We start from the raw sequence: 19,828 nt of genomic DNA on the forward strand, positions 1-19,828 counted from the left end.
GATCAGCTCATGCCCTCAAGGGTTTTGCTATGGAATTGAGGAGACAGTGTTTCAACAGAATTGATGCCATATGGAAAATCCCAAGTAAGCTTTTGTACAAGTGCAAAATAAAATATTCAGAACAGATGAGAATCTTGTTATAGTGGTAGGAACAGAGGCTTTGGCATTAAACAGTCCCAAATTGAATTTAATCTCTCCTCCTTGGAAGCTGTAAAGACCTGGTCAAGTCTGAACCCTTATGAGCCTCTGTCTCTCCAACTGTAAATAAGACTAATAATACTGAACTTGCTTGGTTATTATGTGGATTAAATGGAACAAATGGGAAGTGTGTAGCGTCTTTGGCATATAGATGTTAAATAACATGTTATTGGTTCCTGACTATGTGCTGGCACTGTACATAAAGCCTTGTGTGTAGATAATATTGTTAAAAAACATATAAAAATGAGGATGCTAAGTCCTGGAGAAGTTAACAGTCTTCCCAAGGCCCATGGCCAGAAATAGGAAGAGTAGGATTTGGAACGAGAAATCTGACTCCAGGGGCCTACATCATAATCATCTGTCTCTACAGCCAGAAACCAGCAACGCACCCCGAGGCAATGACCAATAGGCTGCTCCTGAAATGGATGAGTTTTAAAAGAAGTCATTGATGTTGGTAGACAAAATTGCTGAAGTTTTCTGGGGTGAAGGAATATTATTAAATATGCGGAGATAGGAAGGGAAGATAGCGTGGAAGACGGCACTCAGAGCTGCACCAACAAGCAGTTGTGTGTGAATAGCTTCAGAGCATTAAAATTTAGGAGGAAATACGAGGAGATTAGAATCATGTGTATCATGAATTCCAAATTTTTTATTTAAAACAATGAAAGTCTTATATTAATGAACCATTATTTCATCTAATCACAATTTTTCAAAAGCAAGAAGTAAATTTTTAAAAATATTTTTAAATTACCATTTACATTCAATGGACCTAAAGGGTGTTATCCTAAGTGAAGTAAGTCCATCAAAGAAAGACAAATACCACATGATTTCACTTATAAGTGGAATCTAAACAACAACATAAACAAACAGACTCACTGATACAGAGAACAGACTGATGGTGGCCAGAGGGGAGGGAGGTTGGGGGACTGGGTGAGAAAGGTCAAAGGATTGATAAGTACAGACTGGTAGTTACAAAATAGTTGCAGGAATGTAAAGTACAGTATAGAAAACATAGTCAATAATATTGTCATACTACGTATAGGGCCAGAAGTAAAATTTTAATGTAGCCTTCTCAAGTAAATGCTTGATATAATCCAATCTAGTATCTTTTTTACTCTTCTGTCCTGCCCTATGAACTATATGTAACTTCTGAAGAATAAATCAATTCCATTTTTCTTTTTAATTCACCAGTCCAAGTTTCTAATTTAACTGTTAGTCCCACCTCTTACCTCCATCACCCCCAGTTAATGCAATTGTCTGGAACCTCACAAGGGCACGTGGTAAGAAATGTGGTCTTTTTCTATTAGGACAGAGTGTCTCATGCACTCTTGTCTTTTCCCTAATAACTTTAAGAGCATAGTCAAGCAAAAGGAAGAAAATAATGGAGAGTTTTTCATAAAAACAGATCATTGGCAGTGAGTTCGGCATTTCTTTGAGACCATTAACAGTATATTTATTTTATGTATAATAGTTCATTGAGCACCGAGAAAGTAAATAAGAATTCAGGCTACTTTTATGGAATAAAAACTTTATGGGGTCTTTTCCTTCCTTTTGAGAATGAATGAAGAGAAATTTCCCATTTGACTTTTGTAATGTTCCAAGATCAAAAGAGTTTATACTGAAAACAAAGCTCTGTAAAAGCCACGTATAGTATGAGTTCAGTCTGATTCTCCCCTTCCAATGAGGAGGGGGTGTTAGACCACCACGCTGAAAACAAACCAGCATAACATAGGGTGTTACTGGGAGCTTGCATTAATTTCTCCCTGCACTGCTTTCATAAAATGTCCCTTGGTGTCATCTTGGCAGTGTTGTTGGAATCACCTCAAGCCACTGACCCAGCAAGTTTCCTGAAAACCATTTCCCTGAAACAGTTCAGAAGAACAAATTCTTGGCAGTGTAAATGCTCCCTGGGTCTGGAAATTTCATAAGTCAGTCACAGCAAAGAATGGTCTAAATCTGTTGCTGGTACAGAATCTGAAATGTAAATTGTCTGGATCAAGGAGCCGTTCCAGGCTCTTGAGGGCTGCCTCTCTAACTGCTCTAATAAAGAATGGGTTCAGAACTGTGTGGTGAGATAAAATGAAGGTATTTAATATTGTAAACATATTTGGAATCCAGAAGGGTCATAGGGTTATAGACCTCTTTTTTTTTTTTTCTTTTTTTGCTTCTCTATTCCAAAATTTGTATAGAAACCATTTGTTAATTGAATATATTGGGGTGACATTGGTTAATATAATCATATAGGTTTCAGGTATACAAGTTTATAATACATTATTTGTATTTTTTTAAGGGAGTAAATTTGGGCTGGATATTTTTTTCTCCTGTCTTATTTGTTATATTTTTGCAAGAAATATTTCATTTCTTTATTTACTTGATGTAATTCTAATTCTGAGGCTCCATACTTCTGGACTAAGGCATAATTCAACCTCAGTCATTTTAGTGGCTCATTAAGTCTCAGGGTTCCTGTTTCTTTACAAAGCTCCCAGACATGGGAAGGCTGCCGAGGTCATTGTCATCAGTCCACCCTGGTAATCAAGCCCATAGGTACCCAAGCCTACACCATCTCTGCAAGGCCAGGAGTCCTGCTGCTTCCCGGCTCCAGTGCTTGGGACACAGGACTTCTTTGAAGTGGACCATTATACCGAGAGCCTGTCCCCCTTGCCTGTGTGCGTGCTGCGGGGATGGGGAGCAGGGACTGGGAGGGCACTGGGCAGTGCAGGACTCCAATCCCACCTCTCACGGAACCCACAGATCTCAGTTTCTAGTCTCCACTCAGAAGCTCTTTGCTTCTTCCAGTGGCCCTTCAACACACCGAGCATAATCCATTCAACAACATCTTCTCAGTGGCCGTCAGTTCTATAAACAACAGAAAAGCCGATGACTCCTGTTGGCTTCAATGTTCAGCTCCACAGAAATCCCTGAGGCAAGAAATTTCAAATCTTGACATGAGAAAATTTGTGAGCACAAATTCCACTGAATATTTTTAAAAATAGTCTCCCCCAAACATATAAATATTTGGGTGTATAGAAGTAAGTTGTCTAGAGGGACCCCAATGAAGCTGTTGACAGTGGTTGTCTCTCGGGAGTGTCCCTGAGGGCCTGGCAGGGGAGGCCGCCTCTTTCTGTGTTTCTTATGCCCTGTGATATCACTGGAGTCTTTTACATTGGTCATGGGATTTTTGTGATAAAAATATTAAAATGATTAATTTGAAGCAATACAAATTATTTTTTAAATTCAATAACTATGAAACACTTTCTTTAGCCAGAGCTTACCTCCTTAAATATTGTCCTGATTTAATGGCTCAGAATTCTGGGTGCAGGAGTTACGTTGCCCAGATTCCGGAATGGCAGAGTCCAGATTCGAACCTTCAGCTGTTTTACACTTGGGACCATGAATGCTCTTTCCCCTACTCCATGCTCTATCCAGGGCCAGTTCATCTCACTATGTTCTTTTCTTTAATTGCCAAACCCCCTTCATCAGACCACACATCTATGCCAAATCCTTGAATACCAATAAATACCTGAAACCCATGTTTCAAAATATACCATAAAATATAAATAAGAATGACACATAGTTCACCTCAAGTTCATACACAGCAGCAATGTACATGGTTTACAGTAAAACACATGGGGGAAGTTTAACTTGAAATATTAGGCAAAGGCAGGCCTAAAGGAATGAAATAATAAACTAAGGAAAAATTAATTAGACCTCTGAATATGTCATAACTGTGTATTTTGTTTATCTTTAGGTCAAATAAAAGATCACATTATTGGCAAATAGCAAATTACGGGTTGCTGCCTATGATTTGGTGGTTTGCTTAAGGAAGCATTTGTGGTTGTTGAAAATTAATAAGAGTTTGTTTTTTTATAGGATGCTATAGTTATACATGAAGTCTATGAGGAAGGAGCAGCAGCCAGAGATGGAAGACTGTGGGCTGGTGACCAGATATTAGAGGTATATGATTATGAATTTTTTTTTTTTTTTTTTTTTGCACAACTAAATAGATCTGTCCATGAAAACATTTTTTTAATTCAAGGAAAAAGTACAATTTATGGTTCTATAATCTTAATGTCAAATGAACCTGTATAGTATGACAATTAGATTGTTTTTGCCTCTCCTTTATACTTTACTAAATTCCCTCCTAAAAGCACATATACATAAACATGCACACCTGACATTTTAAAGACTTTACTGTAGCTTTAAGTATTATTTTCTTATTCTAAATAAATCTTTAAGTCAAATGGAGGTCCATGCCTTGCCACTTTTGTTTTCTAGTTGATGGAAATGTAGAATTTTTTCCCTTTAGGTGGTATATGGTACTTATTAAAAACTGAAATGCTTAACTTGCCTCTTTCAAATGGACTCTCATTTAGCAAAGGCGTTAAAGCCTTTTAAAAAGTGCCAAGGCAGGCAGTGTCTGAAAAAGGGAATGGATGAATGGAAAGTCAATGCCAGGCGTTCTGGTAGGTGGAACTAAAGAGCTTTTTCAATGGTGTGAAACCTTTAGGCAACATTATTTCTTTCATTGGATGAATTTAATTGAATAGTTAACATTTTATGGTGGGCATGTGCATTTTTGCTTTGCAAGTTTAATATAGCACATTATGAATGACATCATAGAACTTTTATTTTTCCCTTTGGTGCTTCAAGTCTGCCTCCCAAGATGAAACCAGAGATATAATTAAGGGCAGAAAATATAGGCAAGAAGGAGTTAAAAGAAAGGCCAGGCTGACTGCAAATTAAATACAGGGCAACTTACAGGATTTCTCTGCAGGTCTTTACTGTGCTTTATCATTGGATTAGGACGGATTCCCAGTACATTCATTTAAGGTACAAGTGTATGAGGTTAGAAAAATAAGTGAGGCCTCTTTGGGAATTAGCTTGACTGCTTGAGCATGCAACACCATTTTTTAATGGTCAGGAGTTTGGGAGTGTTTTTTTTTCTCCCTAGATTTTCTAATTAACAGATCATATCATAATTGGATTTATAAATTGAGTAGATTTAATATTCAGAAGAGTCCGGATGCATACATGCCTTGATACTTACATGATTTCTAAGTCCACAAATGGTGACTTGAAACTAAATATGTGTGTTATCTTGATCGGGGCAATGATTGCACAGCTATAAATTCACATTATAAGTTGTACATTTTAAATATATGTAGTTTATTTTAAAACAGTTGTACCTCAGTTAAAAAATACTAACTATATCTATTTGTATTGAATAGACCCTCAGCTGTAGCTGCTCTCTTCCATAAAGTATATTCATGTACAAGTGGACACTCAGGATAGGATAGCATGAAGAAAGCAGATTTGTTTTAAGGGGAAGAAGGATTTGAAAGGTCAAATAAACCATTTCCTGGTTTATCTCACCAAATTATTGCACCCAATATAGATGGATGGTCTGCACTTATTAAAGATGGCCAGCGCAGGCTCTTCTCTTACCCCAGACAGGATCTAGTCCACACGAGCATATCGTGTGTTTAGTTTTTTAAAAATAGCTTTCAGTGTGATCAAGTAAGCTGTTTCCTTTCTAGGCAGCATTAGACCCCACTTTTGCACTTTTCCTAACTGTGGTTCTGTGTACAGATGCATAACAATGCATAATCAGCCTGGGGCCTGCAGGTTCCCTCAAGAAGAAGACAGGCCAGCTTGGCCATAGTATATTTTGAGACCATGAAACAAGGCCACTGTACATCGGGCTTTTCACAGACAATGGCCTTTCTGTTCATGAGGTTCTCTGCCCTGTGCAAGCTGGACTTCAATGGTTTCACTACTTTCCACATGTTAAACTTAGGACACACCAGATATTGCTTCCAAAGATATAGTCAAATAATTTTTTTAGCATGGCAAGATTTATGATTCTGTGATTAGCACGGACTATCTTTTTTCTGGTTCTCACTTTAGGGTCAGTTCCTCTTTTTACTTTACCTTTTCTTCCATTGTTCCCTTCTATTTTTGTGTGTGCAAGCAAAAAGAGTAGAGAGCTAATGCCTGGTTTTCGCTGTGGAACAAAATAATGAGAGATCAACGCCCTAGTTTGGTTATTCTTTCCTTCTAAAGCAATGGTTCACCCACTTTCCTACACACCCATCCTACCCATGGGATGTGATATATTGTCATTGACAGCTAGGGCTTCTGATGGCCCTTCTTCTCAAATAGGGATCACCCCTGCCCCGCTATAATCCATGTTCTAAATAATGCATATAGTGCTTATGTAAGGCTCTTAAGGTAATACATCACTCCACAATATTCTAGCCACATAGCAGTATTTCTCTTATTGGTATTGTGAATTTACTAGTGTCTCTTAATAAGCAGAGGAAATGAAAACTGAACTTGGAGCAGATCACTTTGATTTGAGCAGACATCTTGATGCTGGAATTTAATATAAATTGCTTTTGAAGTATTCAAGTTTAATGACAATGCTTTTAACTAAAAGTATAATTGTTGGTAATATAGAGGCTTAAAGAATTCACCTTCAATCCACGGAGGTAACTTTTTTTTCAACTGAATAACAGAAGTGGTCTTGTGTGCCATCTATTGGAACACAAGAAAATAATCAGCTCAGCCCACATTTCCTAGAGACATTGTTTTCCACTTTGTTCTATGGGTTTACTTCAGCAACAAGAACACATTCAAGGGCACGAAGTATCACAGAATGCAGGTGCTGAGAGGAAACAGCCCTGACTGCAGTCACCTCAATTCCTCATAAAGGTCAATTTCTAACTTACATCAAGTTTAACCATGTGTCCAGCCCTATGCAGAATGTACTACAGGGTCTTTATTTCACTTAATCCTCACAACACTTAAGTAGATATTGCTATCATTATTATCTCTAATTCACAGGTGACACCGTGGAAACTTAGCTTGAGTAATTTGCATAAGGTTTCACATAATAAGTTGGAATCAGTACTCAAATTGAAGTTCACCTATATCCGAAACTCATGCTTAACCACTGTTACTCTGGGTTACTTAATCTGAGTACCAGGTATACCAGAAAAGAAAAAGTAACTTCAAAATTAGGCATTTAAATATTGTCTTGGCTGACAGGATCAGCTTTAAGTAACAGCTTAAAACTCACCTTCTCCAAAAGGGGCTCATTCCTCTTTTCTTCCTTCTTTGGCACCATCTTTTATGACAAGAGCTCTTAGTCTTTGGAATGTCAGACCAGCCCCTCACTGTACAAATGACGGAACGGAGGTCCAGAGGCAGGCCTGACCTGCCCAGGACACACAGGGAGGGACCAGAACACAGGTGGAGCCAACATCATAAGGGAACCCTCATTCTGTCATCCACCTGGTCACACATGACCCAGGCCCATTCCTCCCTGGGTTTCCCTCTTCCTCACTGTGATCTTGAGGGAGTGACCGTGACTCCCTTCCTTTGAGTCCTGGTCTTCTCTGCCCCTCAATTCCTCCCTTGTGTCAGATTCAATTCACTAACCAACATCAATCCTTGGCTTTCTCTGTGGCAGGGGCTCCAATAATCCATTCTGAAAGTAAATTTTGAGGAAGCATTGTATAGAAACTAAAAAGATAGTCTAGAAAGATAACCTGGTTCACATCTTGGTTCCTCCACTTGCTCATTCTGCAACCTTGGTCAAATCACTTCACCTTTCCATGCCCCAGTCTCCTCATCTGTAATATGGTAATAATATTTATTTCAGAAAGTTAGTATAAGGATTAAAAAGAGTAAATATTCACAAAGGGCTAATACACAAGCACTACACAGTATTTATTAAGTAAAAAATAAGATCTCCATTTAACAGACAAGGAAGTGGAGGTTCTGTGACTCACCCAAATTCACATGACTTGCCGAAAGCAGAGCCACGGCTTTTTCCAATACAGTTTGCTGTCTCTCACACGGTCCTGTCTGTGCTCACTTCCATCCAGATTGCAATGAGTGAACTTCAGGGCATCTTTGACACTGTTGGAAATACTGGTGCAGCCTGTTCTGAAGTAGTTGTGATGTCAGCAATTAAAAGTGAGCATGTCAAGTTCAGTAAACAAACTGAGTAAAATAAGCTGACCAAGCACTAATATTTATTTCCCTTTTGACCTCAATTAAATGAGCCGGTTAGTCCCTGCTCTCTCTCTCTCTTACTCTCTCTCTCTCTTTCTCTCATGTTGATTCCATAGTAAAGTTCATAACTAGGCAAAATTGTATTATCATCGGTACTAACCCACCCTCTATGCTTATTTTGGGTGGGGAAGTATAAGCATCACCTCCTTTAGATCTGAAGCAACTACGGCTGCCTGTGGGTCACTACCTGTGTGCTTTGAGAATGGCTGGAAAGTTTTAGAGGTTTTTCACTGGTTGGATCAAGGAGCTCCACCAGACAGAGTAGGCGAGAGGCCTCTGCTGTCAGTAGCCCACCTCAGATGCCCATTGTTCCAGGTTAATGGGGTTGACCTAAGGAGCGCCAGCCATGAAGAAGCCATCACAGCCCTGAGACAGACCCCCGCGAAGGTGCGACTGGTGGTGTTTAGAGATGAGACACACTACAGGGATGAGGAGAACTTGGAGATTTTCCCTGTAGATCTGCAGAAGAAGGTCGGCCGAGGACTGGGCCTGAGCATCGTTGGGAAACGGTAAAAAAAAAATTTCTGTGCAAGTCAGGATGGTTGACGTTTTTCCTTCAGAGTTCTAGGGACTAATGCCTATAAGTATTGAAAGATAAAGCCTAGTATTATAGTACAATTTATAAAATTAACATACTTATGAATATTTAAATGACATAGGTCATATTTCTGAGCAAGATCTTACCCTCAAAAAAATGTCATGTCAAGAGAATACTCAGGCCCTGGCTGCTGTGGCTCAGTGGATTGAGCAACGACCTGTGAGCTGAGTTTCGCTGGTTCAGTTCCCAGTCAGGGCACATGACTAGGTTGCACGTCAGGTCCCCAGTTGGGGAAGCAAGTGAGAGGCAACCATACAGTGATGTTTCTCTCCCTCTCTTTCTCCCTCCCTTCCTTTCTCTCTAAAAATAAATAAATAATTAAATAATAAAGTAATTAATTAATTAATTTTAAAAAAGAGAGAGAGAGAGAATACTCTATACCCCGTCAACCCAGACTGTTCAGACTTATGCCCATATAAAAATAAGCACAGTCAGCAAGGTTCTTCCAATATGGAGTCACTTAGATCTCAGGCTTACAGTGTTAATTAAAGCAACAGTTAATATCAAGAGATAAATATATGCAATCTTGGGTTAAGAAAATTGCTCTGCCCTGGAGTACCATGTTAATTTCACACTACGTTACTAAAAATAGTTGAGGGGTTACTAAAACTAACTGAGTAGACATAGTTGAGGAACACATACATTTTTCATAACATTAGTTTTCTATTAAAGAACTATGTCCCCGCCCTGGCTGGTGTGGCTCAGCAGGTTGAGTGCCAGCCTATGAACCAAAAGGTTGGCGGTTCAATTCCAAGTCAGGGCACATGCCTGGGTTGTGGGCCAGGTCCCCAGTTGGGGACATGCTGGATAGCTAGTGTGTATTTATTCCAATAGGACTGCAGAATTTTCAGGTGACATGCCAGTATGGCTTTAAATGGTGTCAATCATCTTCTTAGGAAGAATACAAATTGATTTTATATATATTATGTCATGTGCCCTCATAGACCTCTGATGACTAGCCTAGTGCTTTTTTCCAACAGTCCAAGCTGTTATTAAAATATTTTTGAGAACTAATTTTTTGCCAGGCACTATGCTGTCATGACCTCATTTTTTTTATTTCAGAACCATAAGACTGTCGCTCTGAAAATGTACTACAAAACAAAAAAAAACTTAGACTCATATTTCTAAACAAAATCAATGCACATCTGGATGCAGAGCAACTTTCAGAGCCCATGTTGAACTTTGCTTCTTTGTTGTGACACATACATGTACCTGGGAAATTCCACTTAGAGTAATGGTTTTTACTTTATTGTTTCATGGTAGAGTGATGAAATAATTGTCATACAACACCAGTATTTCAGATTGAGTTCCTTTAGGTTCCTTAGCACAAAAAGTTCCATTGTAAAGGATATAAGATATAAGCTCTCAAAATTCACAATTCTTTGACTAGCAATTCCACAACTAGGAATTTATCCTAAATAGATACTTGTAGATATGTTATTTATTGCACTTTGTTTGCAATAGCTAAAGAATGGAACTAACTTATGTGTAGATCCATAGTTTACTGATAAGTGAATTTAAGGGCCATCCATACAATAGTATGCAGCTATAAAAAACAATGAGGAAGCCCCAGGTGCCAACAAAGACCAATTGCCAAGGTGTATTAAGTGAAAAAAGCAAAGTTAAAGAAAACAGAACCGGAGGTAAAAAGAATGTGTGTGCATATATTCACACACATGCATACTGTACACACATGTATTGGCTTGTGTATATACAGAATGTTACTTGCCGATAGATACCCAAGAAATGGGTAACATTGGTCACCTATGGGAAGGAAATTTGGGGACCAATGAACAGAGGGAAACTTCAAGGTCCTCCCTTTTTCAGCCCTTGAATTTTGAGACATCCATTTATTTATTTATCAAATAAATATAATTAAAATGTTGAAGGAATAACATCCGGAAAGGGGAGTATGAGAAAGAGCCTAGAAATAGATCAGATGCTACCAATTGAGCTGATCTCTCAGGAAATAACCTATACATTTTAAGAATACTTAACTCCACTTTTTAAAGTGAATTTCCATTTTATTTCACTAAAATTATCCCCTCACAGAAATTATGCCCTTGGGCCAATAAACGTGAATATTACAATAAGCAGCATAAATAGGCATAAACTATTTAAAGGGTGAGTACTCGGAGGTTTATCATTTGGACAGTTAATAGATATTATTGGATGAGATGGCTCTGTAGGGCCCTGTTTCCAAGTTTTAGGACTTCGTAAATCTATATATAATGCCAGTAATCTTGGACTTAATGAAGGAATATTAAGTTGTGACAGTACCCACTGCATTATGGTATTTGCAGAAATGGAAATGGAGTGTTTATTTCTGACATCGTGAAAGGTGGAGCCGCTGACCTTGATGGGAGATTGATTCAGGGAGATCAGATCTTATCTGTGAATGGGGAGGACATGAGAAATGCCTCACAGGAGACAGTGGCCACCATCCTCAAGGTGAGTCCCTGGGCTGCTCTCTGCCTGCCTGTACAACTGAAGTCCAGTGGGAGCAGCTCCAATCTAGTGTGGTTATAAAATGGGTTAGGTGATACAGGCTAACTCTACTTTTTACTAGAAATCTAATCTGATTATTTTAACCAGCCAGGAATAACTTTAAAAGAAAGCTGTTATATTGACTAACAGGATTGAAGAGAACACTACTTTGGGATTTTTAAGCTATATTTTTATACCATGAGAATGGCAAGTATCCACAATTGTCTTCTAAATGCACTTGATGCAATGGGCTCTCCTGGAGTCAAAGAATTCATCTCCCTCTCTCTAGGGCTATGTCAGGGAGCATATTACCATAAATCCATCAAATCCAGCTTCCATCACTTGAAGCAATGTTAAAAACTGTCTGGACCAATTCTCCCATGTCACAAGTGACGTTTGAAAAGTAGAATGGCATGCCCAAGATCACAGTGCTCTGCCTGATCGCCTCTCCTGCCACCCAGGCTGTCTCTCCCTTTAGTTGGGATGCTAAAGCTCACACTTCACTTCCAAGTGTCTCTGCCACATGCACCCCACCTCCTTTGGAGGAAACTGGTTAATAACAATTCTTATAAATTTGCATTCAACTATAACCAGGTGCATTTTATTCTGTTTTACAAACAGCTTTGGAAGCTTTTGCAAAGACAAATTAATTTTGTTTATTTTTAAATCCTGATTTCCTAATATAGTCAACCATCAGTTATTACTCAAGAGGATTTGTGTATGTAGATTACCTCTACCTTTTTTTTTCCTCTTCCTTTTTGCCACTTTTTCTTAGTTACTTCACTGCTCACAAATACTTTTATTGGAGGATAAAAGAGGTAAATTGAAATATAATCCTTTTAACATGTTTAAAGAAGCCATGAGGTCATAAGATGAATACCATTGAGTTGATTAAATTTTGTAATTTTGTGTGATTTTTTTGTCACTGAATCTCTTTTTTTCCTATTGCCTTCATGACCCATTTATAATTCTTGGCTGCAGGGATGAGTGGAGGCTCTGCTATGATAATTTAGAACATAAATGCTACTGTTTTTCACTTCTGTTCTTTTCTTGTGTTCCCAAGTGTGCACAGGGGCTTGTGCAGCTAGAGATTGGGAGACTCCGAGCCGGTTCCTGTACCTCCTCGAGGAAGACATCACAGAACAGTCAGGTTGTTGATGGTTTCCCGGCAGACTGACTCACTCACCTGTCCCTGCTGAGAGAAAGTTCCCCATTTCATAAATGGAGAAATACTCTATGATATACAGTATTCCAGTAATGTGTAATATACAGCATACTCACAATACCAAATTCAGTGTATTTTAATGTGTTTGAAATAAAAACAAAAGGTAGGATTGAAATCCATTAATACCTAGATTTTTATCTCTGTTATTGCCTGCCAATGATTTCTTAGGACCACTTTTCTCCCCCACAATTAGTTCTATATTGCCTATGTGTGCATGTACACAGCTGTGTTTATTTAAAAAAAAAAAAAAGGAGCAACATCTGGTGGCAATTTGACCCTCATTAGCACAACATTGTTTTATTCATTCAATTAAATATTGCTATAAAGTTAACTTGTGAATAGCCACTCACACATGCTGAGGGCAATTAATGGTATATCCCTAGGAGAGCTAAATGTGAGGGTCCCTCCTGTGGGAAGGGGCCCTTAATGGGTGACATTCTGTGGGTTAGCAAACATCTTACATTTATTTGCAAGACTGATGTAAGTGCCATTTTTTTTAAACAAAGTATATTTCACTGTATTTTTTTTTTGTAATAGCTGAAAAACATCAAGATGATAGACTATATTTTTAGTTCTATTTGCTATATAATAAAGCTATATAAACTTACATGTTACCCCCAAGTCTCCTTTGTAGGTTTTAGGTGGGCCTTTGTTTTGAGATTAAAAACATGACTTTTAGTCCCCTCTCTGGTGGCCTTAAACCTAAAGCCTGTCCAAGGCCTTTGTCCAGAACACTCTGATTTTGTGGTTAGCACACAAGTGCTTCTGGAGTGCTATTACTGTCTCCTTTGCCTCACTGGTGTTAGCAAATGGATGAAGAAGAAGACTATTGTTCAGATAGTATCCCAGACTAGCTGGCTTGTCTAAAAGAATCCTCAGGGAAGTCAAACCCAATAACATCATGTAAAGTTTAGAACTTTTTTTTTCTCCCCATTCCTGGCTTAGGAAATGGGCAGCAAATATCACATGTATTATAAGACACAGTGGGATTCCAGGAGTGAATGGTTGGTGATGATTCTGGTGATGACAGTGGAAACTTGAGATGCAAAATAGTCGTCTCAGCTCTTCCTTAGTGGAAGATTCATGTGTTGAGTAATTTCCTTAAAGCCTCATTGTACATAGGAGGTTAGGATGCAGAATGAAAAACACTGGAGATGAAATGTTTCTTTCTGGAGTATACATGACAGCTACACAGAAGAGGTTCCACGGGTCTAACTCCAAAAGGAGTTTCTTAGGTTGAAAAGAGGGAGAAGGCATCCCAGACAAAGGAAGTAGCATATGAAAAGGTAAGAGGGGTACAAGGAATTCCAGTGTTTTAATAAAAGTTTAGACTGACAGGTGAGGTGGTAGGTAGAACTGGATTTCTGTCCTTGAGGAATGTATATTTGTGTCTTAGTGATTGATAAAGTTCACACTCAGGTTAAATATAGAGCAAACAAATTTAGCTCTGTCATTAAATGTCAGCAAAACCACCATTACCATTTATCTGGTATATAAATGTGAGCTGTCATATTTTGGAAACCTGGAACAAATTATCAAATACTCTTATATAACCTTCTTACACAGAATTTTTTTTTAAGATTTTATTTATTTATTTTTAGAGAAAGGGGAAAGGAGGGAGAAAGAGAGGGAGAGAAACATCAGCATGTGGTTGTCTCTTGCATGCCCCCAACTGGGGACCTGGCCCACAACCCAGGCATATGCCCTGCCTGGGAATCAAACCAGCGACCCTTTGGTTTGTAGGCTGGTGCTCAGTCCACTGAGTCACACCAGCCAGGGCAGAATTTTTATTTCAAAGGGTAGTAGCTGCATTCAATCTTAAGAAAAACAGTGAATACCTATATTCTGTCGTTACTTTGTCCCTAAAATTATGGCTGAGATGATGTGAGAGTTTGCACTGGTGTTTGACTGATTGGAAAAAGGCTTGTAGCTGCCTGAGAAAAGGAAGTATCCTCTATCATGAGTTCAAGACCAGCCCATGACCCAAACAGAGGAAAAGAAGATCCCATTCCCAGGCATGTTCATCTGTAGACCCAGGACCTTTTAGGGACAGATTTCTTCTGGGCAATTATAAGCTAGGGATATACAGTAGAAGCCTTCTTTTGAGGGCCAGGAAAATTTTAACTCGTTAACTTGGTCTAGAGAAAGTGGCTCTTCAAGCCTCGGGGCTACCAAGCCTCTTTTTTTTAAATGTCTTTTCCAACCAACCAGAGAAGAGTATCTATTCTGCAGAACAAAGTGTGTTATGGAAAAGAGAAATCTTTTCCTCAGGTTACTGAGGGAACACTGTCAGGCAAAGTCCATATTCACAAACATATTGTTCTGAGATTTTTTTTAGGCAAGCGTTATATGTTGTACTTACTCAGTTCTAAGTAGTTATTTATTATAACACCATTGATTTAAATCATATTCTTTCAGGAAAATATAAAACGTACTCCTTTATATATATATTCATTTTGAAGTATACTAATGTTTATAACTTACTTTGAAATGAATTTTTAAGAAAGACAAATTGAGTGATGAATAGATAAATAAATGTGTGGAAGGGACATAGCAAAATATTGTGGAAACTAGGTGTTGTGTCTGTGGATGTCTACTTTTAACTTTTCTTTATATTTGAAAAGTTTTATATTTAAAGAATGTTAAAATATTAAACGACTTACATTATAGAACTAAGGAAATGGTTTAAATTATAATTCATCTGATGATGTGTTCTTAGGTTTAGTTTAAAACTTTGAGGCAATTGGGCATAACCTGGATAATTTGGAAGAAATAATTCTTTATTTGTTATTGGTGACATTGTGTTCTTTTTCATTGAAAAGGTCCATTACTATGTATGTGATTTTCATTGAATAGCCACTAGCCATACATGACTATACATGGTACTCACATATTTATTTAGATGGATAAAAGGACAGTAATGGAGGTATAGCAGATAGAGCTGAATTATTTCCGAGTCTAGGGATATCTTTGAGGGAAAAAAATATTTAACATATGTTTTAGTAAACAATATATTCCCAGAATGTTTGCTACTTTCTCCTACAATTGAGGGTTCCATTTGGGTCAAATTTCCGTTGATCAAGGTCTTATTATGCTTTTTTTTTTTTTTTTTTTTTTTTAGCAAAATACATTGTGTAGTGTGGGTGATAAGCTACTAAATGTTGACTCTAGCCTCCAGTGACACACAGTGCCATTAAGTAATCATATATAAATACTCCGTCACAACTTAGGAAAATGTTTTTGATTTCATGTTGAGCAAGAAAAGCTTAAATTATTGCATATTTTCTTCCTGGATGATTGAAACCACATATGAAAACAGATATAATGGAGAAGATGTTACATGAGATTGTGTTCGGGTGGTAAGAGAATGAATATGAGTAACTTTCTGTTTTCTTTTTTAGCCTCTTAAGAATTTTCTGTTCCATGGTCATAGTTACTTTGGTCATTAAAATACCTATTAATGTGAATTTTAATACCAAGCCCATGTTTCTGCACAGCTGACCTCTGGGTTTCCTTTTCAGGGGAGTCAGCGCAGCACCCTAGGAGGCTGTCATCCCTCCCTGGCTCCTGTCATCACCAGCCTGCAAAACCTGGTCGGCACAAAAAGAGCTTCAGATCCTTCCCCCCAAAATTCAGGTATTCCTTGGGCACACCTTCAGCAAAACCATCCTTCTACCATTTTTTTATTAATATTTTTTAAAATAATCTTGTCACCTTTAATTAAAATATTCTTAAATCTTTGTGCTTGACCACTTAAGCCCCAAGCCTTCGGAAAAAAAGCCAGAGAGATTCATTTTTGGAATGTGCCTTTAACTTTAAGTCAATCATATCAAAAGTAGGAAAGCAGAAATCTAAAGTATTTCTTAATATAAAATCATTAAAAAATTACTGGACACTCAAGGAAGGTCAAACGTGCATATATCAGTAGGGTGGGACACCGGGCAAGGGTCTTTTTAAGTCTTTCCTTGGATAGATGGCTATCTTTGGTTAAGTCAGAAAAACATACAGTAAATACAAACGGCCCACTTTCCAAGCCATTTCATCATTATATTTCAGGCAGCTACTGCCACTCCCATCAGCTTTTGTCAGACCAAATGATTATAGCCACATCTGCATCAAACAGAGAGAACTTCTTTAAAATAGAAGACGTAGCCCCTGTCAATGGCTGTCAGGTTGGCTTTTGAGAAAGGGCGGAATGCGTGCTTGATTCAGTATTCTCTCTTGACAGGCCTAGAAAATGATACCACTTTCAGGAGATAATATTATATCCTACATATATTGTCTTTTAATTTTAAAAGTTAATTGTGTTGCTTTATTGGTAGGCACAGATACGGAACCAAGGACTGTTGAGATAATCAGGGTAAGTCAGCTTTTTGACTATTTTTCTAGTTTGTGTTGGATTTGCATAAAATGTACATTGGGTTCTTGTGTGCTCCTTTAAGTTATTGAATTAATATGTGATCTGTGTAATATAAACACTTAGAAAAATAGAGCAAAGCATATAGATGACCACCATGAATTTTTTGGTACATCCCATCCACCACATTTTGTGCATGTACTTAAAATTTTACAAAACAAAAAATGGTATCGCTTTCAACATACTCTTGTAGCTTTTTTTTTTCTACTTTAAAAGTAAGAACCTCTAGCCTTGACAATAAATTTTTTTTTGACAGCATACAGCAACAATTTTCAACCAGTGTGCCGAAAGAATTTTTTAAATATGCAATACCCAACTATTTACTCAGGAGCACTGACCTCTTGTCAAATTAAAAAATGACAACAGCTAACACAACAATAGCCATCTGGTGTGAATGAATCAAAATTATACCTATTTTTAAATTATATTTCATTGATTATGCTATTATAGTTGTCCCAATTTTCCTTCTTTGCCCCCCTCCACTTAGCACCCTCCACTCCCTCAGGAAATCCCCCCACCATTGTTCATACCCATGGATCATGGGAATAATTCTTTGGCTACTTCATTTCCTATACTGTACTTTACATCCCCATCACTATTCTGTAACTCCCTATTTGTACTTCTAAATCCCCTCACCTCTTTACCCATTCCCCACACCCCATTCCTATCTGGCAACCATCAAAACGCTCTCTGTATCCATGATTCTGTCTCTGTTCTTCTTGTATGCTTAGTCTGTTTTTTAGATTCAAATGTGAATAGGTATGATTTTTTGCCATTTTATTGTTTATAGTTTTGATCTTTTTTAAAAATAAGTCCCTTTAATATTTTATATCATCATGGTTTAGTGATAATGAATTTTAGTTTTTTCTTTCTGAGAAGCTTTCTATCTTCCCTTCCATTCTAAATGATAGCTTTGCTGGGTAGAGCAATCTTGGCTATAGGTCCCTGCTTTTCATGACTTTGAATATTTCTTGCCAATTCCTTCTAGCCTGCAAAGTTTCTTATGGGAACTCCCCTATATGTAACTAACTTCTTTTCTCTTGCTACTTTTAAGAGTCTCTCTTTATCTTTAACCTTTGGTATTTTAATTATGATGTGTCTTGGTGTGGTCCTCTTTGCATCCTTCTTGTTTTAGACTCTCAGTGCTTCCTGGACTTGCATGTCTGTTTCCTTAACCAAATTAGGGAAGTTTTCTTTCATTATTTTTTTCAAATAGATTTCCAATTTCTGGCTCTTTCTCTTCTCCTTCTGACACCCCTATGATGTGAATGTTGGACTTCTTGAAGTTGTCCGAAAGGAGACTATTATCCTCTTTCTTTTTTTTTTTTATTCTTTTTTCTTCTTGTTGTTCAGAATTTTTAAGATTTTATTTATTTATTTTTAGAGAGAGGGGAAGGGAGGGGGAAAGAGAGGGAGAGAAACATCAATGTGTGGTTTGCTTCTTGCACACCCTCAACTGGGGACCTGGCCCACAACCCAGGCATGTGCCCTGACTGGGAATCAAACTGGCAATGCTTTGGTTTGCAGGCTAGCACTCAATCCACTGAGCCACATCAGCCAGGGCTGATTGGTTGTTTTTTGCTTCCTTATATTCCAAATCATTGATTTGATTCTCAGCTTCAGCCACTCTTCTGTTTCCCTGCAAATTGTTCTTTATTTGAATTAGTGTATCCTTCATTACTGACTAGATCTTTTTTTATGCTGCTGAGGTTCTCACTAAGTTCCTTGAGTGTCCTTATAACCAGTGTTTTGAACTCTGCATCTGATAGGTTACATATCTCCATTTCATTTAGCTCTTTTTTTGGAGTTTTGATCTGTTATGCTATTTGGACCATGTTTCTTTGTCTTCTCATTTTGGCAGTCTCCCTGTGTCTGTTTCTATATATTAGATAGAGCTGCTTTAACTCCATGGGTGTTGGTAGTGTGGCCTAATGTAGTAGGTGTCCTATAGGGTCCCGTGGCACAGCCTCCCCTATCACCCCAGCTGTGTGCTCAAGGTGCACCCTTCATATGGGCTGAGTCACCCTCCTCTTGTAGTTGAGCCTTGGTTGCTTTTGGCAGGTCAATGGGAGGGACTTACCCAGACCAGACAGCTTCAAGGATTGGCTGTGACCACTGACACCAACCTCCACCCTCTGCGGAGGATCAGCTCTGCAGGGGCAGGGTGGTGGGTGCTCCAATGTGGTCTGTGGCTGTCTACTGGGTGCCTATCCCTGGGGTTTCCCAGGTGCTACAGGCCAAGGTCAGCGCCAACCTATGTTTTGCTGGGGACCACCCTGCCTGAGCTACAAAGCAATCTGAGATGGCTGCTACTTGTGCTTGGCTTGGATATACCCAGACAAAGCCAAGCTGTGAATCTAGGCCTGGGGCTCACTGAGGCCAGCTGTTACTTATTTGAGAGGATTTAGGAAGTTATGAAGCATGAGCCAAGACTAGCCATTCATATGGAAAAGCAGCTTGTGTGGGCTGTTAAGTTGGGTGGGGCGGAGTCTCTGAGGATCTTTAAGGCAGGTCAAACAGTGTTAGCCAGGTTGATGGAGTCGCAGATATGGCACCAGCTTGCAAGCTCTGAGACTCTGTGGTTCTCTGTGGGGGTAGGGTTTAGAAAAGGGACAATGGCTTCTGATCCCTTAATGCCAGATACCAGTTTCTCCCAGTATGTCATTGGTGCCTTTCAAGCTGCTACCCTGGTGCTGGAGCTCAGAGAAAATGAGTCTGAGTAGGTGAGTTCGTGTGTGGGCTCCTTAAGAGAAACTGCTTGGGGCTCCATCAGTTTCTTCCACCGACTCAATTCCTGCTGGTTTTTGCAGCCAAAAGCTAT

General features: G+C 38.6%; 1 protein-coding gene across 1 annotated transcript in view; it reads left to right on the forward strand.

The window, feature by feature from the left end:
• The window catches only part of PATJ (PATJ crumbs cell polarity complex component), a 319,938-nt gene that overhangs the window by 263,673 nt on the left and 36,437 nt on the right, over window positions 1-19,828 (forward strand). Inside the window, exons 35-40 of the mRNA XM_090269550.1 lie at window positions 4,069-4,152; window positions 8,596-8,789; window positions 11,182-11,329; window positions 12,429-12,515; window positions 16,112-16,226; window positions 16,913-16,950. Of these exons, the coding sequence (XP_090125676.1) occupies window positions 4,069-4,152; window positions 8,596-8,789; window positions 11,182-11,329; window positions 12,429-12,515; window positions 16,112-16,226; window positions 16,913-16,950 (666 nt within the window). The remainder of the gene's footprint in view (window positions 1-4,068; window positions 4,153-8,595; window positions 8,790-11,181; window positions 11,330-12,428; window positions 12,516-16,111; window positions 16,227-16,912; window positions 16,951-19,828) is intronic.

This window comes from Furipterus horrens, unplaced genomic scaffold, assembly GCF_987537825.1.
Source record: "Furipterus horrens unplaced genomic scaffold, mFurHor1.1.pri manual_scaffold_3, whole genome shotgun sequence".
NCBI classification, from domain to species: domain Eukaryota; kingdom Metazoa; phylum Chordata; class Mammalia; order Chiroptera; family Furipteridae; genus Furipterus; species Furipterus horrens.